The 22,083-nt window shown below is 42.7% G+C and overlaps 1 protein-coding gene across 9 annotated transcripts in view; it reads left to right on the top strand.

Moving 5' to 3' along the window:
• Positions 1-22,083, top strand: part of col7a1 (collagen, type VII, alpha 1) — a 135,888-nt gene that overhangs the window by 92,101 nt on the left and 21,704 nt on the right. For all 9 annotated transcript variants that reach the window (XM_028967217.1, XM_028967216.1, XM_028967215.1 and 6 more), the window contains 14 exons: positions 1,049-1,147; positions 1,295-1,366; positions 1,690-1,734; positions 6,230-6,265; positions 6,468-6,503; positions 6,636-6,680; positions 7,220-7,252; positions 8,995-9,057; positions 9,163-9,198; positions 10,399-10,479; positions 15,551-15,619; positions 15,770-15,805; positions 15,929-15,988; positions 16,096-16,140. In XM_028967217.1, the coding sequence (XP_028823050.1) occupies positions 1,049-1,147; positions 1,295-1,366; positions 1,690-1,734; positions 6,230-6,265; positions 6,468-6,503; positions 6,636-6,680; positions 7,220-7,252; positions 8,995-9,057; positions 9,163-9,198; positions 10,399-10,479; positions 15,551-15,619; positions 15,770-15,805; positions 15,929-15,988; positions 16,096-16,140 (756 nt within the window). The remainder of the gene's footprint in view (positions 1-1,048; positions 1,148-1,294; positions 1,367-1,689; positions 1,735-6,229; positions 6,266-6,467; positions 6,504-6,635; positions 6,681-7,219; positions 7,253-8,994; positions 9,058-9,162; positions 9,199-10,398; positions 10,480-15,550; positions 15,620-15,769; positions 15,806-15,928; positions 15,989-16,095; positions 16,141-22,083) is intronic.

The raw sequence follows: 22,083 nt of genomic DNA, 5'->3' as shown, positions 1-22,083 counted from the left end.
ACACAAAATGAAGGTTTGATCCAGATTAAAACTGGATCAAACCAGTTTTTTACTTTATTGTAATTTTTTAAAGTGTACTATATTGAGTCTATTTTTAAGTCTGAAACCTGTACATGAGTATAAATGAAAGTAATTAATGTTACCTTTTAAAACCACAATTTATTACAGAATTTTCCGAGTCGAATTTAGGGGGACAATAAAGGTATCTGGTCACAAACCAACCAGTAAAATACTGAAAAGGAAATGTGGTTTTATCTTTATACATGCATCTACTGTTTGAATCAATGATTATTGATGAGTCAATAAAACTAATTTACAAAGTATTAACAAATTACTAGTAATCCTTTTTATCATCAGTACTTTAAATTGAGTATTATTTAAAGAGTGCAATAGTACAGTTTTTCAGTACTCTTTCCTCTGTGTTATTGGACATTTGTGTATTCATACATTTTATTTTAAATATTAGCTTAGTATAAACATAGATTTGATTCCTGGACTCTGCTTGACATAGTAACAAAATGAGAATACAAAACTGGCTTGATGCCTAAAACACAAATCAAAATATGCCTGCAAATTAATTTCTAACTTTTTTTGTTTGTTTGTTAGTGTTCTGTTATCACCGTTCAAATAAACCTACGATTGAAACTTTAGACTAATCATAATTATTTCCCACACTGTACAGTTTTTGGTTCTGCTTTTGGTTTGGTACACGTTCTCACCAGGCGGATGACACCAGATCTTGCTATTTGGTTAGGAGACACCATACTGTTTTTGATTTTTGGATATACAAAAATAAATTGGTGTTATTGTCCTGGCGCATGCATCATGTAACCAGTCAAACTGTGTGTATTTCTGGAATGTGATTTGATCCATTTTAATTTAGAAAAAACAATGAAAGGGGACTTCAACTTCATAAGAGCCACTGTCTGTTTTGTATATGGTCTGACCACTAAACTTTAAGCAGTGCATGATCCACAAGGCTCCCATCAATTCAAGTCTACAACCCACAAGCACACATTTTTACCATGCATTCTGCTGTTTGCTTCAGGGAGAATCTATAGATATGGCACTGACTGGTCTCCCTGGGCCAAAGGGACCTCAAGGGGAGAAAGGAGAGCATGGGTCTCCAGGAACTAAAGGAGACAAGGTGTGTGTGTGTGTGTGTGTGTGTGTGTGTGTGTGTGTGTGTGTGTGTGTGTGTGTGTGTGTGTGTGTGTGTGTGTGTGCGTGTGTGTGTGTGTGTTCTTGATACACAAATTTCTTGATGTAAAAAGTGTGTTTGTCTGTAACTCAGGGTGTTGCAGGTTTCCGTGGTGAGAAAGGTGACCAAGGGGATGTTGGAGAAAAGGGTCGTGATGGACTTCCTGTGAGTTGCAGTGTTTCTCTTGTTATCCTCAGGCAGTGTGAGTTCAATCTTCCTATCTTATGTACTTTCCATTATAAGTTTGGCTTCCAAAATGACTCCAAAAATAACAATCATAAAACAATTATTTTGCTGTGTTAAATTTTAACAATATTTTTTTTCCTCAAAGTATGAATATTTGCAAAAGATTCTAATGAAGGATACAGAGCATTTTTGTCAGTATAATACAAAGCATTACACTGCTTTTTTGTCCATTTATTTGTCTAATATTATTGATTTATTTTATTTTTTTGGATGTATGTGAATGTGTGTGTTTGTGTGTTTAGGGAAACCAGGGAGAACCAGGAAAGCCAGGAATGGAGGGGAAGCCAGTAAGAGGCTTCTAAACTTTTCATATCTGATAAACGTTTCATGTCTGATAATAAGATCATATCAAAGAACCAGTAGGTTATTGAACTAATTAAAGGTGTAGTTTGCATAATTAGCCATCCTAATATACTATTTTCACACAAGATGATACATTGCACTGCGAATGAAGTCTAGTTTCTTCAGATTAATTTTCAAACATCATCAAAAATTCTCAAGTTGAGAAATTTTTTCCCACCCCGAATTGGAAAAAAAAACATTACTCCTCTTAGTAAATTGTGATTTTATACAATAAAAAAAAAATTGTACAAAAATAAATACAAAAATTGGGTTGAGAACTTACAACGTGCTTTCAAGTTACCATCGACGAAGTGATCAATTCTGGTTCACTCTGTTGTAGTTTTTAGACAATAAGAAGGTTACTAGTTAAATATTCTTTAAAGAGGAAGGTCTTGAGCTACCATTTGAAAGTGCTCAGTGACAGAGCTGTTCTGAACTCAAGGGGAAGTTCATTCTATCACTGAGGGGCCAAGACGGAGAACACCTGAACTGTTCAATGGTGACAGTACCAGCATTTCCACATGCATATAGTTGTTTTGGTTGCCAAGGTACTGGAGCTAAGCAGCTGTGAAGCCTTAAGAAAACCACTCATCAGTGAGGATAATGGAAGAATGTCATGTGGTCTGATTAGTTCCCTTTTTTGGAATGATGTGTGCATCAGTGTAAGAAGAGAGGTGCATAAAAAGATGCAGCCATCATTCTAGTTTTTCCAGTACCAGTGTGGGCAGTGCTATGATCTGGGGTTGCTGCAGTCAGCTGACTACCTGAATAATCAGATTCAGATCAGCTGCGCAGATCAGCTGTGTGGGGTGTTGGTGCACATATTTAACCTGAGCCTGAAGCTGGGGAGAGTCCCACAGCTCTGGAAAACCTCTTGTGTGGTACCAGTGCCAAAGATTCCACATCCCAAGGATCTCAGCAGCTACAGGCCGGTGGCTCTGACATCCCACCTGATGAAGACCCTGGAGCGGCTGATCCTATGGTGAGCTCATCACTGGACCCACTTCAGTTGGCATTGGAGTGGATGATGCCATCATCCACCTCCTACATCATTCCCTCTCTCACCTGGAGAATGCTAGGAGCACTGTGAGAATCATGTTCTTTGATTTCTCCAGTGCTTTCAACACCATCCTACCCACAATCCTGAGGGACAAGCTGGAGTACACAGGAGTAGACCATCATCTCGCCACATGGATCCAGGACTACCTCACCAACCAACCAAAGTATGTGAGAACTCAGGGCTGTGTGTCAGACAGGGTATCTGCAGTACGGGGATACCCTTCACAATCTACACTGCAGACTTTTACTACAACTCTACCAACTGCTTCCTGCAGAAGTTCTCTGATGACTCTGCAATAGTCGGCCTCATCACTGATTGGGATGACAGGGAGTACACAGAACTGACACGGGACTTTGTGGAGTGGTGCCAGCAGAACTACCTCCAGATCAACACCGGAAAAACCAAAGAGCTGTTGGTAGACTTCCGCAGGCACAAACATCCTCCACTGCAACCACTGAATATCCAGGGTATGGACATTGAGGCTGTGGAGAGCTACAAGTACCTTGGTGTTCACCTGAACAATAAACTCGACTGGACTCACAATACAAATGCTCTATATAGAAAGGGGCAGAGCAGGCTGTACTTGCTGTGGAGGCTCAGGTCTTTTGGAGTACAGGGACCACTCCTGAAGACTTTTTATGACTCTGTAGTGACAGCAGCCATCTTTTACTGTGTGGTCTGCTGGGGCAACAGCATCTCTTCTGGGGCAGGCAACCGTGTTGTAGGAAGGAGGGATTCAGAAGGTCTTTTCTTCCAACTGCTGTCAGACTCTATAACAAAGACCTTGCAGTTGACACACAGACAAACAAACACACTTCAAATACATCACGGTTATTACCAACTGTACAGGTGTAGATTTAAATTGTACATTTGTAGATATATACATATACATATTTATTTTTTGCTGCTATCCATATTTATTTTTTGCTGTTTCTATCCACTTTCTGCCGTGACATATGCAATGTCATTGTCACTTTCTGCCATGACAATTCCACATTGAATGTGTCCTCTAATCAAGGCTAAAGGTGGTCCAATTAGTGTGTAGTGTATTAGTGTGTTTGACCTTAATTTTGGGCAGCTAGTGTATAAGTGGTGGTGCAGGGGTACAATAATCAGTCATACAGGTCCAGGAAATTACATTAATTGACTCAGTCGGGAGACAGATGGGGGCATGGCAGACTGGGCTAAGGGTGTAACTAACCGGAAAAAGATTATAACACATAAACTGAAAAGAGTAAGAGATAGTTGTTTAAATTTATGAAAAAATACATTAACCAGATAAAAAACAAGAAAACAAGATGGCGCCGGTGAGGTCGGCTGCCGTCGTGACTGCTCCGACCCCATTTAGTTTGTTTTTATCTTTTAAATTTATTTCTAACAACCCTTCACCAGCTAATCCACCACCATTAAGCGCATTAAGTACAGTAGAGACACTCTTGTTTCTATTAGTATACAATGCACTTACAATACGAAGACTTTAACTGCTCCGGATCCAAGCTGGCCGAGTGAGATCCTGATGAAGAACAAAGGACGTGATGCGAAGTGGCAGCCCCGGGGAAAGCGAGCCGGCGTCAGGAACAGGCTGAGGGCCCGTGCACACTGCACACCTCTGCATCCTGCTCGCCAATGTCCAGCCGGCCGAGTTGTTCTCGGGAGTTCACATCGTACATCATCAGCGCGGCTTACCAAAAGCAGACAGTTCTGGAAGCATCAACGAATATACGGAAGCAGGGAAACTAACGGACGACTAAACTAATGGACGATACCATTCAGAAAACGATCGTCAGAACGTTTCCCAATCAGAAGCCGTGGGTGGATAAAACCATCCGCGACGCTCTGAAATCTCGCACTGCAACGGGGCTTGCACAGACTACTAAAGCAATTACCAGGTCAGCAGACTCTACTCCGGCTGATGATGTTAATCAATTCTTTGCACAGTTCAACAAGGACAACAACCAACAGAACACTATGCTGCGGGAGGCCTCCTCTGGTGTCCTGGTGTTCAGTGCACAGGAGGTGAGATCTTAGCCACATCAACCCCAACAAAGCACCCAGACCAGATGGTATTCCTGGACGGCTTCTGAAACAGTGCACAAGCCTGTTTAACATCTCTCTAGAGCAGTCCACACTCCCAATCTGCCTCAAATCCTCCACCATTATTTCTGTCACAAAACAAACAACTCCAAGATCCCTGAACAACTAACGCCCTCACCCCTATTGTGATGAAGCACTTTGAGTGTCTGCTTAGCACACATCAAAAAGAACACACCTCACACCAGTTTGCATACAGGAGTAACAGATCTACTGAAGATCTCTTCACACTGCCTTGTCACACCTGCAATGTCCAAACAGTTATGTGCAGATGCTTTTCATTGACTAATGCTCCGCCTTTAACACCATCATCCCAAACAAACTGTCTGGAAAACTCAACAACCTGGGATGGTCATCAACCCATTAGCATCAGAACCACAATCTAACATGGACCTTGAAAACTGCAGCAATGCCCAAGAAGGACCTTCATAGGCTCCATTTCCTGAGGACACTGGAGAAGTCTCAACTACTCCAGAAAATGCTCACTAGATTTTACAGGTGCAATAGTCCATCCCGGTTCAGGAATAGTTTCTATCCCACTACCATCAAACTGCTGAATTGCCAGCACTCACTTACCTCTTAACTAATCCCAGGACTCACTGGATTTCTGCACAAACACAGATACACTTACATATACGTGATTCTACCCTGGACTTGTACATGGGCACAAACTTACTGTCACTATTATTAATACTGTGATAAAACAGTCGTGCACTTTATTCTAACTCCTATCTTCTTTGAATACGTGCAATAATTATGTGCAATAACTGTTGTGCACTATCTCACTTTATCTCACTGTTTACTCTAAGTTTTATAATATCACTAGACTGTATCTTAATTTAAATTTACTTTTTTTGCTTTGTTGAACCCTACATTAAAAGTACATCTTATAAATCCAGTATCCATATTAGTGAAAGTGAAGTGCTTGTCATTGTGATACACTGCATCACAGCACACTGTGCTTTTAACCCATCACCCTTGGTGAGCAGTCCATGACAGGCACCCAGGGAGTAGCAAGTGGGGACCGTGCTTTGCTCAGTGGCACCTCAGTTTCACCATGGTGGATCAGGATTCGAACTGGCAGCCTTCTCATTACAGGAATGTTTCCTTAACTCCTAGTCCACCACTGCCCCCAAAAAAACATCTGGAGATCCTGGGGCCTCATACATGCAAAGCATTCACTGTAACACTCAGCTACATCCCCTTAATGAGGTCACAAATGCTTCTCTTTCAAAACTATATTTGTTCTATATTAAACTATATTTGGCTTCACCTCCCTCTGTCTGTAGGGTTTGCCTGGGTTCCCTGGTGTGTTGGGCAGACCGGTAGGTTCTCTGGGCTCAAAGTTGGCTGCTGTGCTAGTAGAAGGGGGTGGGAAAGTGTTTGAGTAAATATATATACATATATATATATATTGTATTGTATATGTTCTACTAACTGTACAGTTGCCTCTGTTATGTACATATGGTACAAAATGTCTGTTGTCTAGTATTGTCTATTAAAATATAGAACATTGTGTATTCGTAGGGAAATCCTGGAGAGCCTGGAGTAAGAGGACCAACGGTAAAACAACATACATACACACACACACAAACATACAAGCATTCAAAAAATGTTAGGTCATTGTAAACAACCTGATCATCGCAATAGGCCTGAATCCTTGTCATGTGTAAACAGTTTTTCAATTCTGTGCAGGGACCTATGGGTGGGAATGGCTCTCCTGGTCCCCCAGGTGTTAAGGTAAGCGTGTGTGTGTGTTAATGACAAGTAAGTGTGCTCACATACCTAGGACAATATGATGGTGACTTTCTATATATGCGTAAGGATTACATTTAATCAAGTGGTAAGGTCAAGTAATTGAAAGTAAAGTGAAAGTGAAGTGATTGTCACTTGTGATACACAGCAGCACAGAACACAGTGCACACAGTGAAATTTAACCCATCACCCTGAGTGAGCAGTTGGCAGCCATGACAGGCGCCCGGAGAGCAGTGGTGCTTTGCTCAGTGGCACCTCAGTGGCACCTTGGCCGATCGGGATTCGAACTGCCAACCTTCTGATTACGGGGCCGCTTCCTTAACAGCTAGGCTACCACTGCCCCAGTATGGGGGCAGTATGTGGGGATTGTACCTTGTTCAAGGAGACCTCAGTGGAACCTTGGCAGTTTGTGCCTTCTGATTATGAGTCTGCTTCCTTACTCACTAGGCCACCACTGTATGTTCACATGTGTATGAACCTACAAATGTTTTTGTGTGTGTTTGTATGTATACCTTCTCTCACAGGGTAACCACGGAGAACCAGGTGTGGGCATTCAGGTGAGCTTATTAAAATATAAATTCTAAAATATAAATATAATTTTAAATCAGAAAATGTTCACATTTTATTATGAATACAATAGATAAACTGTGACAATAACACAACACATTATAGCTATTTACATGTATAAAATACAACTGGGTGCCAGAAATGTGTCAAATAAATTTCCCACTTGTTGGACAAATAAAGGATCATCTTATCTGTCTTATCTTATTTCATTCATGAAAATCCAAATTAATTTAGAATTTTGAAACACATTCTTTTGTTATTGTCCTGCCCCTCATTGTTCAAACCTTCCATTGAAATTAGAGACTGATCATTTCTTTCTTAGTGGGCAAATTAGCACGGGATCAAATAATTATTTGCCCAACTGTAGCTAAAATCAGACATTACAATGTACAGTTTACACATTTATTGTAACAATCACAACACTGATAGCACAGCACACTGTACAGATAACACAACACAGGTTACGCAGCCACTATACCATACAGATAACACATTACCCAACACTTACAACACAGCCATTATTCTGTACAAATAACACATCACACAACACGAATTACTCTGCCACTATACTATACAGAAAACACAACAGAGATTACACAGCCACTATACTGTACAGATAACACATCACACAACACCAAAATACACAGTTGATATACTATACAGACAACGCAACACACAACAGCAATTACAGCCACTATACTGTACAGATAACACAACAAAGGTTACACATTTACTATACTCTACAGATAACACATTGCACAATACAGGTAACATAGTGCACTGTGCAGTACAGATCACAAAAAAACTGTTTATACAGCCACTATACTGAGAGTACATCACACAACACAGATAAAATATTACATTCTGCAACATTCAAGTGTGGAGAGTGCAGGTATTGATCCTGCTTGCTCTTGCACACTAAGAAAGTGAAAGTGATGTGATTTTCATTGTGAAACACTGCAGCACAGCACACGGTGCACACAAAGAAATGTGTCTTTGGCATTTGACCCATCACTCTAAGTGAGCAGTGGGCAGCCATGAAAGGTGAACAGGGAGCAGTGTGTTAGGACGGTACTTTGCTCAGTGGCACCTGAGTTGCACCTTGGCGGTTCAGGATTCAAACCGGCAAGCTTCTGATTACGGGGCCACTTACTTAATCACTAGGCAACCACTGCCCTTTTGCTAAGAAAGCGCATCTCCATTTGACCTAATTTTCCTGTGCTACATAGGAAATTATATTGTATATATAAATCATCTGGTAACAATATACAATGCTCTATAGATACAAATCAAATGGCTGTACAGATAACAGAGAGCTGTACTCAGGCTACATTTTTCTGATGGCATTAACATTGGTAGTTTGTGCCCATACATTACTTTTTAATGTTTCATTATGTTTGGTCTTTATTTTAAACAACTTAAATAGCTAAAGTTAAAAACGTTACACAATTAATACAGAGTAGTTTACTGTACAGATATCTTAACACACACTAGAATGGGGTGTCATATTTACAAGTTAGACCTTACACAATGATGTGTGTGTGGCTCATATTTACAAAAATCATTAATATCAAACTTGTATTGGGTATTTACTCCTGTCAATACCAAGCAAGTATTTCTTATTTCTATAATTTATTTATAGGTAAATTGTGAAGACATGTTTGTAAATATGCTGTTCTGTGTTCTTTACCAATAGTCAGACTGTTGCACAATATCCTTTTCATTTTTGCAGGGGCTCCCTGGACCACAAGGGAACATGGGACTACCAGGCCCTCCCGGGCCTCCAGGCTCTGCAGTAAGAAGTCTTTGTCTACTTCTGTTACATTTCCGATTTTATCATTTTTATCTTCTTTTTTAAGTCTTGTGCCTGAATTTTTTATCTGTTTGTAATTTCCTGTAGGGGCCTCAAGGACCCCAAGGACTTCCTGGACAGATGGTGAGTTAACAACTCCAGTATAGTGTTGCAATTGTGCCAAGAGCACTCTTAGCTGTAGCTAACAATATAAAGGGTATGCACGTGATGTCACAGTTGGGAGAAACTGTACAAAATGGATTCAGCTAAAGCGGACTGCAAAAGCACACACCTGCATGTATTTTTGGCCTCTGTCTGACACTGAATTGGTGGTCACAAATGCAAGATAATAAACACATTATTATTACTTATAATGTATGAAAACAAACAATTTTATTAGTTTAATATTTATTACCCCAAAAATTACCCCTTTATTACCCGTCTCATGCTTCTCACTTGGCTCATTATGTTGTTTTGAGGCAATGTGTTACACTCTTCTACAAATGCTACACGAAGTTCTGCCAGGTCATGTGGGGATTTAGCCTCTGCTTCAACTCAGATGTGCTCTATGGGGTTCAGGTCAGGGGACATTGATGGCCATATGATATGAGGCACTCCCTGAAGTTGAGCTGTGACAATGGTTTGTCTGGAAACCCTAGTACCCTCGCATCTTGTAAACAGGCCTGCAGCTGTGTGGCAGTTGAATAACAATGAGTGCATCAGTTATTAGGAACTGGTCATCATTGCGGTCGGTCACTCATGGGGCTCCATACCTGGGTCCATCATGAACTCTGCCAGTAGTTTTATGTCTTGATGCAAGTTTACGAGCAACATCTGACTGCCTGCCACCAACCCAAAGGCGCTATGGCCAGTTGACGCTGCTTGTCCGTTAAGGGACGTCTTGTCTTCATGGCTGTATGAACTTGGAATGACTTACTGACAATACCAGCTTTTTATACCCACAGAATGATGAAATTGATGCCACATTTAGAAAGATTGCCTCTTGATATTGGCATGCCAATATTACGCACAATTCTTCTGTTAACAGCCATAACTAAACCTTTGTCACACAACTGACATGGTGCAACCTTTTACGTCATCAGCTTCAGAGGAGAACAGCAAGTCTTGTCCGGCATCCCTTTCGCTGTCTAGCTCGGGTTATGCTGACATGTACTTGGTTATGCACTGTTGTTGGACTTCACACACTAATTGTGATCATATAATCATCCAGCCTTATGTGCCATTGAACTTTCCAACAATGTCTACTGTTCCTCTCTCTCTCTCTCTCTTTCTCTCTCTTTCTGTGTGTGTGTGTGTGTCTGTCTGTCTGTGCACACATGCTAGGGTGAAGGTGGTAAACCAGGAGTTCCAGGCAGAGGAGGCACACCGGGAAAAGATGGATTGCCAGGATTACCAGGGGAGCAGGTGAGGGAACAAGAGTAAATATGTATACTGTTTCTGCAATGCACTAAATCCAAGTCTGTAGCACATCCTGTTCAGCTGCAAAACAGCGCTTGTGCAAATAAGTGGCGTCACAATCAATTCCCATAAAAAGGCTTGTGTAGAATCTAAAAGCAGTTATCCATTCGCCAACACCAAAGCAGCTGCTCCACTTTGTTACAGGCACTGTGTGGCCTGGGGATACATTGAGCTCAACTTGCTACTTGTCACTTGCCATATATATATATGAACTGACCATTAAACCACATGCTGACACCTTGGATGACCACATGGACTCTCACCAATGGCCTGCCATGCATCCTTTGCTCCCCTTGCTTCCCACTTGAGGAGAACCACCTCCCCAACTTCACCAATCAACAACAGCTCATCCAGAAACATGACCATGTCTTGTGTGCATTCTAACTGTCCATTAGCACAACATTATATTCCAATTGCATAGCTTTCATTCAGCATGGCTTTCGGACAAAATGGTGTTATGCCCTTTGTTGTCAGAAATAGATTCCATGCTTTGTATGAAGTGCTCTTAGGCCAAGTTGAACATGGGGCAAGCTCAACCTCCTCAGTATAAGGGCATGGTCCCACAATAGTCCAGGGGTCTTCTGTGAGAGCTTAATGTATATTTCTGAACCACATTGTATGTTTGTGGGCCTTTGCAGCCTATGCAGATTATGACCCTTCACACAGTTATGTGCACTTTATGTGCACTTTCAATGATATCATACACACATGCACACCTGCGGGAAACTTTGTAAAGGTCAAAGGCCAAACAAGGCTTGGTGTCAGGATTGCCTGCAGCTGGGCTCCACACCTGACTCCAATCCTGACGCCCCATAAATGCCGGATGTTTCCGCCCCTTCTAGGTCTCCGGCATTTTTGTGAACTTGACATTGTAACCGTGTGTTAGTATTTTCAGTTCTGGCAATCGCCACACGCCTGCGGGTTTGTTTACGTTTATTCCCTTTTATTTCCCATTTTGGCCACCGCGCCATTGTTTATTTGTATTTGTTTGTTTATTTAATAAAACCCTTCCCAGCATGTCAGACCTCTGCGCTTCCTTCCCCCGTAAGCCCGAAGTCGTGACACTTGGGGCCATCACTGCTTCTTTACACCTTGTCATGGAAACCCTCCCTCATGCCTGATGCTGACTCTTATTTACAATTGAAAAGTTGAAGTAGAAGTTGAGCTTTACATGTCTAATACATGTTAGACAGTACATAGTGAAATTAACCAGGTGCTGCATTTAAACAATTAAACAATTAAACACCAATGCTAAACTAGTGGAATGAATAATAAATGTGCAAAGTAAAATTGTGCAAATACTGCTGTGCAAAATGGAACATTACATTAATATATAATATTACAGATAAATAATATTACAATATAACAATTCATTGTCAGTGTGCCCAATCAAAGGGGAGAGTCCCTGAGAGTACAGTTGTCTGATGGCCTGGGATGACGCTGTTGCATAGTCCAAATACTTCGGAGGGTGAAGAGCGCATGTGAGGGGTGTGTAGAGCCCTTCACAATGCTGGTGACTTTCCTTATGCAGTGTGTGTTGTAAATGACTGTCGTGGAAATAAAAAAATAGTTAACAGAAGGACAATCTGAGCCAAATGGTGCAGAGGAAAGGAAAAAAAGGTTTTCCAAGACTCTGTCTGACTAAAGTACACACATGTATTTATATCTCACCCCTACCCTCTTTCTGTAGACAGCTTGCAGAGCTGGGACAAAACCCTGATAAGCATGTTTTGCATCCTGTTGTTTTTAACCAAAGAAGAAGATTAAGATGACCTTCCAAAAGCACAAATTGCTTCCTGCAAATACTGAATCAAAATACACGTGCATAGAAAAAGCACAGAAAAAGAATGCAATTTGTCGTTATACATATGAAACATTTTTATCTTCCATTATACCCCCCCCATCACACTCATAAAATCACAAAAAAAGACAGACTCTGAAAATTAAACAAAATCCTCCATGGATACAGGGAATGCAAGATGATATTCATTCAGTGATCCCTCGTTTGGGACTGACACTACCATAGAAGGAATATGGATGACAAAATAAAAATTACACATGAGTTGTGTAATTAGCCCACTGTTACCACAGATTGTAGAATATTTTACAGTGGCTGGCACGGACCCTATGCTGCTGTGTGGGTGACCAGTAGTACTTGATAAGGACCCCACCACCATTTGGAGTGCCAATGTTTTCATTGGAGCTTCTTCAATCACCTGGCTCGATAGGATGCAGAGGTCCGCTGGCGGGTAGAGGTAGGGCCATGCTTACTGTCGTCCTGACCTGTGACAGAGATCTGGAGAGATTCAGACAATAAGCAATCATTTCACTTTCACAAATTTCTGTCAATCTGGCACTTGGAGGTCTGGGCGGTTTAATTGCAGTGAATGGAGTCCTGCCAATGAGATTAGTTTTATTACGTTTTCGCATGCTTATGGCCATCAAAACCAGTGGCAGGGCCTTCGTTGACAAAATGTGTCCCATTGTTGCAGAGTATGTACTGAACCCTTTGGTGAACCATACAGCCATAAATTGAGATAACATCCCCCTTTTGACACATGGTCCAAACCATGTGTATATTTAACAAAGAAGGGAAAGAAGTGTCTGGGCAGGCAGGGCCGACCGTCAGGGACCTGCCACACCCCCAAAGGAGTAAGGGTGCAAGAAGATGTGGCCCACAGTCTGCGCTCCTTAGCTGTGGCAAAAAATTGAGGAGAGTGGGCATGAAGATTGTGCCCATGTGCTACAGAGGACAACGGTCCTTCCAAGGAAGAATGGTGTGGAATGAAATTCCTGCAATACCCCATCATTCCAAGAAAGAACATGAGCTGTCTCTTAGTCTCAAGACAAGGAATGTTGCAAATGGCTCGGACCCTGTCATCAGACAGGTGGCGAGATGCACGATCACATGGCCAAAGAATGTGACCTGTTGCTGCAGAAACTGGAGTTTAGAGAAACTGGCCTTATAGCAGCAGGTAGTCTACATATTGCAGAAGCATAGATCCCTCAGAGAGATCCAAGTCAATCAGAGGATCGCACAGGGCAGTAGATGGTAGGAGATTCCGTGTAGCCCTGACAGAGCCTGGTGAAAGTGTAAGACCGACCATTAAAGTTGAAAGTGACCCAGTACTGGCTGTCTGGATGCACTGGAACAGAGAAGAAGGCATTAAACAGATCAACAATAGTAAAGTACGATGCTTCAGGTGGAATTTGCGAAAGTATAGTGTCTGGATTTGTCACTGTAGGGCACTGTAGGGATTTGTCTCTAGGCACTACAGTGGCATAGACTGCTTTCAAATCTTGAACAAACCACCATTGCACTGGTTTTCCCAGACCCTTATTTTTCCTTACCGGAAATACCGGAACTGGGGAGTCAGAACACACAACTATCACCCCCGCCTGGAGGAGGCATTATACAGTCAATGGCTTCCTCTTTAAGGCTCCTTTTACTGCTTAAGGCATGGATGATTGTATGGTGATGCGGAGGGGTTTGCAGCCGTGGATCAGTCCTACAGTACCTTGTACATCAGTGTGTGGAGCGTTATGTTGAGGTGGGTTTGTGCTACGGAGCACGTCGCAAGGGCCCACAGTCGGAATATGAGTGGACCCTGCAGTCAGGGATGTTGGACATGTTGTGTGTCAATGTCAATTTTCTGTTGGACTGAGCGCAATGATGTGTCACACATAGATGATGGAACCTCACTACCCTCTTTACTTGTTTGAAACACATTGTTTGGACTATCTGCTGCTGGCGTCCTCTCCCCCCCCTCTCTCAATCTGTTTAGGTATTTGGTTGTTGATGTTCTTGCTGCAACTGGGGGCAGTCCTGTTGCCAGTGTCCACGTTGTCCACACTTGAAACACACTTCTGGTTCATACAGTTGGTTTTGGCTCCACTGACAATTTCCCTGGCCATGACCCGACCTCCACGGTGCCCACGCCCACAGCCTCCATTTCTTCCTCTTACCCGGATTTGGCCATAGCTGTTGAGCTGCTGCCTCTGACAGCAAGGTTCCATTTCATTGCTGATGGAACAGAGCAGTATTTCCCATGGGCCACATTCCTGTCCCAGATCTTCTGGACACCACATCCCCATGTATTTCTTGAACCCTTTTCTTGCCCGGTGAATGACCTCTTCCACAGCCTCAGTGAGTCCCTGCACCATCTGGTTGAACTGCTCACTGGCAGGGGTGGATTGGCGGGCCTGGAGGAGGAAGGGTGAGGTGTGAGTGGTCAGGAAATATCACCATCATCCTCTGAGGTTGCAGAGAGCGTTACCGTGGTCAATAATGTGTTCGGGAACCATGCGAGAGAGGCTCCTGTAGCTGCGGGTCTGTTGGAGAAGTTGAAGGGGGAGTGGAGTCCAAATCTTAGGTTTTTTCAAAGCAGTCAAACATTTTTTAGCCTCCGAATAAGGTGAGTGTTGTAAAGAACCATTATGTGGGGGTGGGGCTGCAGCCCCCGTCCCCTTCCCCAAATCTAACTGAGCTCTCTACGACCTCTACGACCTCCCACATCACCCAACATATCTCTCCCTACATTCAGCTTTCATTTTCCACATTAACATGCACTTCTTTTCTTCTGTACCACGCAAGATTTAACCTTCTTTTTCTCAAACAACTTAATCCATTCACCTTCTAAACGCATTGAAAACCCAAACTGCCTCCTTCAGGGAAATCATACCGATTCTACTTTGAAAAGATTGATGAAAGTATTTTGAAGTTACACTATTCAAGAGTGTCAATGGGCACTTTAAGTATTTCATGCAGAGTGTCTTCAGACAGTCTGACAGCTTATTGTTTTGTCTATGAATCTGTCCAAAAGACTGTTATCCATTACCCACAGTTGTTCAGACCCATATGTGCATTCACAGTATTCACATCATCTTGCCAACCATTCACATAGCGGGCAGTCTAATTACACCTTCTGGCTTTACCTCCTCTATCCATGCAACAATTTTTTACTGCAAGCAATGCATACCAACAGACCTAAATTTCATGTCATATTTCTACACAAAGGGCATAGTGGGGCCTGTGGGACCACCAGGACCAAAAGGACAACAGGGAGATAGTGGCCAGCCAGGGAAGGTGTGTTATGTTTTTCTTTTGTGATATTATTTACACTTTTTTTTTTGTATCATTTATTATACAATTATTGTGCATTAATGTATGTGAACATGTCCATTGACTATGAATTCACAACAAATACCTCTATTCCTTTGTCCCTCCTCTATAAAGTCTGTTGTTGGACCCCCTGGTGTAAAGGGAGCGCCTGTGAGTATCTGCCACTTCAATAGCTGGGATGAAGCTCTTGCCTTCTAAATGGTGCCACACTTAATGGAGAAAAAATAGTCTTGTAGATAGTCTTCTAGATTGTCTGAGTTCTGATTGTTTCAGGGCCCCCCGGGTGTGACATTGCCAGGGACAGTAGGAGAACAAGGACTGCCGGGACTAAGTGTACATTTTTTACTCTTTGATGGTTCTTATACATTGAATGTCAATGCTCTGTCTGTATAGCAATGATGTGTGAGTCTATGTTTATTGTGTGTACATTTTTGTTCCAGGGTGAGAAAGGAGACAAGGGGCCAGCAGGGATCAAAGGAAACAAAGTGAGTTCAGATAATCAATGAATCTGTTTATTTTACAATACACATTTGTAAAAGCGCCTCACATTAGAACAGTGCTCAAGACCACTAGTGAGCAACAGCAGCAAGGAAAAAGTCCCTGAAAAAGGAATGGACCTTGAGAGGAGCCAAGCCTCAGCAAGGGGAACCCATGCTCTTCCGGTCAGCACTGGGATGTTCATGTTCAGTGATATACATCCAAGAATGCATTCAGAATTATTATAGTCCAGTTATGATGATGTAGTATCTATGTATATCAGGAGGCTGGACCTGGGGCGCTAACACATGGATGAAACTGATGGTTCGTTGGGCCACCATAGTGGTGGCGCTTGGTGGGAAATCCATGGTTGGGGTCGGCCGGCACCCCCAGGTGGATGGTTGATAGCTCTGACAGGACCCCTTCCTCTAGGCCCATCCCCGGACAGGCCCGGAACGCATGGATGGGCATCGTAAAACTCCTGAAGGAGAGCCAGATCCAGGATGTCACATCACGGCACGTAACCCATTCCTCTGGTCCATACCCCTGCCATACCCCTGCAGGTACTGGTTAACAAGTCCAGAACCGTGAAGGTCACCGCACCGTCCACCAGCCACTGTGAGGGCGGTTCAACAGCGGGCTTTCCACGGGAGTGAAACGTGAAACCCCGGGTGGACCCAAAGAGACCGAGCTGACACTGGGTTGACCTGATGATGCCCCCAGAAAGGTCTGATGAACCGTGGTCCTAGTTTTCCTGCTGTGGAGGGCACGGGCAGGCCCCTTGGCACCAGAACCAAGTGATAAACTGGGGTCAGCTATCCTACAGGAGATCTTTGGGGGGTCCGTGGTGTGGCTGTCTCGGCTAGGGCATGGAAGACAAGGAACCAGGCTGCCTTCGTGAACCAACACAGTGTTGGCGGCAGGCCTGTAATGAAGTCTAAGGATACGTGAGACCTTGGAATCGAGGCAGCGGCATAGGATGCCTTGGGGACTTAGGGTGTCTGATTTGCTGGCCACATTCTCTGTGATGTGCCCGGGTAATCCAGGCAACCAGAAAATGTGTTTGATCAGCTCCTGTGTCCTCTGGTGTCCGGGGTGACCCACTAAAGAATCATAATGGCCCCACTGTAACACACAGAAGGCTGGGGTGTGTTTCAGGCTGTAGAGGTTCTTGGGGAGGTCCTGTGACTACTTCCTGGAGGAGCGTCCAGTGCACAGGTGGCAGGACCTGTGTTGTGAGGATGATGAGGTTGGGTGGTGATGATGAGGTTGGATCCGTGGCATGGAGATTTGGTGTTTCAGGTTCCAGGGTGATATGAGTAATTCAATCTAGTGAAGAATTATGAAGGACTTATATGACACTCAAATTCACCGCAGCACAATCAGCGACCACTGTTAAAGTATGTGTACAACAATTTAGATGGTGGAGGTTAAATGTATCATTGCTCACACAATTTATAGAAATCCTTTAAAAAGTATGGAAAACATTTATAGAGATAATCAACCTCCTCGGCATCTCTGCGTGTGTGCTCTGCAAAATGGCAAAGGCTGTAATACAAGGTAGAATAATTTTTGATTCGTAACATAAAAAAAATGAAAGAACAAAAATTTGAGACTGAGTTAGAGATGAAATTAACATTTTAGAAACAGCACCCACCTCAATTGAACTAAATAAACTTAAAATACAATTAAATGAATTATGAATTAAGAAATGGTTATGGAATGAAACCACAATTATGAATTGTGCCGGTAGCATCTTACTTCTCAAACCAGATGAAGATCGTGCGCGTCCATCTAGCCATCGACCCATATCCCTTATAAATGCATATCTTAAAATTATCAGCAAGGCACTGGCTAGTAGGTTGAAAATGTAACACAATACATAATACACCCAGACCAAACCAGAATCATAAAAGGCTGTCCACTAATTACATGAGGAGGCTAATTAATCTAATAGAATACTGCAAGATTAAGAATAAGGAAACCTTGATTGTCTCGCTGGATGTTGAAAAAGCATTCAACATTTGAAATTTCTATTTGCAACAGTACAGAAAGTTGGATTCAGGGAGAACTTCTTATCTTGGATTCAAATATTACACAGCTCACCTACAGCCTGCGTAAAAACAAATTACCAAATAATATCAGAAAGGTCACTAGGCAAGGTTGTCCACTATCCTCATCACTATTCACTTCATTTATTGAACCACTAGCAGCCACAATAAGGAAAAATAATATCAATAACATTATCAGAATAGCAAATATGACTTTCCTTCAAGAGTCCATAAAGCTCATAGATAAGACAACTTTATAAATTGGAATACCAAATTCTTTCCAGTTTGTTGTGATTTATCTTGGGAAGTTGGGAACATTATATACCTGGGTGTTAATATTTCTGCCAAGATGTCAGATTTGCCAATATAAAACCACAGTCGTCTACTTAATAAGAGAGGAGATAACCTCACACGTTGGAGCTTCCTCCCCACATGGGAACAATAGCAACTATCTAAATGACAATCTAGCCAAAAATCAATTACATCTTCTTTAAATCATTTGACTCCATAATTTATGAATTTCTTTGGAAATTCAATCCATCAGGAATAAGTTTGCAAACTTTACAGAAACATAAATGTTATGGTTGTCTGGAACTTCCAAATTTATATATTTTCCTTCTTGCCAATAGATTGATAAATATCTCAAAATATTGATCAATGAGATCATAATTGATTGATTATGTAATGACATTAGATAAAACCAAGTCAAAAAAGAAAACTTGGCTTGGGTCATTTTTTCCCAAGTATTTTACTTCACAACATCTGACCTTACTGAAAGGAAATTGCGCAGGTTTGCACGCAGCATATTTCTCAGACCGCCAACAGCAGCGGCTCACTATGAAACAAGGCAAGTGCTAATGCCTGTCATTTGGCAGCCAATCAAAAAGGCCTATACAACAGACTATTATAAAATAGCAGTATTGTATCTGGGCAAACGCAACCGTGAATTCTTTGTGTTATTCTGCTACTTGTGATGAAAACAATAATGCATCACTTTTGTTTTAATCTCATAACAAATGTACAATTTGTTTGACACAAACGTCGACTTGTCTGCTGTAAGAAAATATTGCCCAGATAATTTGCATCAGTTTTTTAATGCTGAGTGTCTGTAGCCTAAACCTTTACAGCCTGCAGCATGAAACATGTGGTAGTAAGTAAAATATATTGTGTCTGGAAAGTATTCATAGGGCATCAGTTTTTCCACATTTTGCTATTTTACATCCTTATTCCAAAATTAAATTTCACACACAACACCCCATAGTGACAACATGAGAAAAATGTACTGAACAAAATTATTAAAAATAAAAAAACAGAGAAATCATATAGTTTTCACAGCCTTTGTCTATGCACCAAGTCTTTTTGAATATGATGCCACAAGCTTGGCACACCTGAAAGTGAAGTGATGTTACATGTAATACACAGCAGCACAGCACACGGTGCACACAGTAAAATTTGTCCTCTGCATTTATCCCATCACCCTGAGTGAGCCATGACAGGCACCCGGGGAGCAGGGTGTGGGGACTGTGCTTTGCTCAGTGGCACCTCAGTGGCACCTTGGCGGATCGGGATTCGAACTGGCAACCTTCTGATTTCTTAACTGCTAGGCCACCACTGCCCCTATCCTTGGCCAGTTTGGCCCATTCCTCTTTGCAGCACCTCTCAAGCTCCATCAGGTTGGATGGGAAGATTCTGTGCAGCTATTTTAAGATTGGTCCAGAGATGTTCAGGAAGATTCAAGTCTGGGCTCTGGCTGGGCCACTCAAAGATATTCACAGAGTTGTCCTGAAGCCACTCCTTGGCTGTGTACTTAGGGTTGTTGTCCTGCTGAAAGATAAACCATCAGACCCCTGTCTGAGTTCAAGAGTGCTCTGGAGCAGCAAACTCCAGGCAGGCTTTCATGTTCCTATTTTCAAATTTTTGCCTACTTTGAATTTGGCTTTATTTTCTCTTCTTATTGTAATGTTTGAGTTGGACCATACAATTTAGAAATTGGTTCTTTTGTGGCCAACTGTGCTGAACATAGTTTGTACATTTAAACCGACTTAAAGTTAAATAAAAACCACTAGTGCTGTGTTTGATTTATGACTAGTCCTTTTTTTTACATAATGTAATTGAAAGTAACTAAGTAACTTTTACTCACGTAATTTTTTACTGTTACTCAAGTTGATTTTTAGATGGGTACTGTGTATTTGTTTCCTTTCTTTCTTTGTTTCTTTCCTTCTTTCTTGGCCCACAATTATGTTTACAATTGTGCATGTATTAAAAACAAAGTTGTCCTCCAAAGAGGGGAGGTGGTGGGGCCAAAAAATAATCTAGTGAACAAGAGTGACCAACTGGTTGTGAAGTGAAAGGGAAGTGACTGTCATTGTGAAACATTGCAGCACAGCACACTGTGCACACAACAAAATGTGTCCGTCCTCTGCATTTAACTCATCACCCTTGGTGAGCAGTGGGCAGCCATGACAGGAACCCAGGGAGCAATATATGTGCTTTGAGCAGTGTATGTGCATTGCTCAGTGGACCCTTTTCGGATTCGAACTGGCAACCTTCTGATTACAGGGCCACTTTCTTAACTGCTAGGCCACCAAAAAAATGAGGTCTCTGCATTTAACTAATTGCCTGAGGGAGGACTGGGCAGCCATGACAGGCACCTGGGGAGCAGTGTGTGGGGATGGTACTTTACTCAGTTGCACCACAGGCATCTGTATGGCCATGGCTTGAATTGGCATGGGTGTGGTTTGACTTGACATGGAGCAAGGCATGGGGCGAGGGGTGTGGCCTTAGCAGGGAGAGGACGGTGGTTACCTGCGGCTGTGTGTTTGGGTTGCATTCCCCATCCCAGTAGGATGCTGGTGGCCTAGTGAATGTGGGGTTTGTGGGTGACCAGCCAGGGTAAGCAGAGGACAAGAGGTTTGTGAGGAAGAAAATCGTTGATCCTCATTGCCTAAGTTGGTGCGAAGCATGAGTGGATTGGTCTGGAAATGCACCTGCCCTGATCCCAGTCCAGTCCCACCAAGTCTTTATGGGAATCGCAGCATATGACAGGAAGCTGCAGACGCATGGCCAAATCAACGTCCATCAAGTTCATGGTGACTCCGGAATCCACCAGTGCATGCTCCTTATGACTGCCAGAGGTGGGCGTGGACCAGCTCATGTTGACAGGAATGGAACATCGTGTAACGTGGTGAGGTTGGTCTTCTTGGTGGGGCTCTAGGCATATTGGGGGATTGCCTCAGTGTCACCAGTTGTCATTGGGCATGGACGGAGATGCGGACGTGGAGGAGGGAATGTCGCAATGTTGAAAACTGGCTGAATTGTGGCTGTGGACGCCTACTTTGTGCTCAGCTTTGGTTTTGCAATGGATTGCATGTGTGCATCATAAGGCTGGCGATGAGTCAAGATAAGAGAGCATCTGTTGTTGCTGCGGGACCTCCTGTCAGTGCTATAGAATGGTTCTGTAGATTTGCTGGAGTACTTACTGCTGGATATCAAGCACGACGAGCAGCTGGGTGAGAGATGCATCAAAAGGCAAGCAGCCACACTGCACCAGTTGTTGGTGAACTCACCCTATCAGGAGGCAGGACCTGGAGCGCAATCACAGGGGTGGAACTATCCGTGGTGAACCCATGATCTGTCAGGCTTGGTGGGAAATCAGGTCAAAAGGGATCGTACCAGGATAGTGATGATCATAGAGCAGGCGAAGGCAACATTGTTGGGAGCACGAGGGGTGAAGAGCATTGGGGTCGGACACGAACAGGCAAGGAATATCCAAAAATCAAGGCTGGGGTTCAAGATGGTTGGCTTGAGGCAGTATCAGTCCAGAAGAATGCTTACAACACACGGTGTATGACCATAATCGGCATATGAAATTTTTTTGGTGCTTGCTGTTTACCTCATGGG

Source organism: Denticeps clupeoides, unplaced genomic scaffold, assembly GCF_900700375.1.
Source record: "Denticeps clupeoides unplaced genomic scaffold, fDenClu1.1, whole genome shotgun sequence".
Taxonomy (NCBI): domain Eukaryota; kingdom Metazoa; phylum Chordata; class Actinopteri; order Clupeiformes; family Denticipitidae; genus Denticeps; species Denticeps clupeoides.
This window is presented reverse-complemented; position numbering and strand designations above follow the sequence as displayed.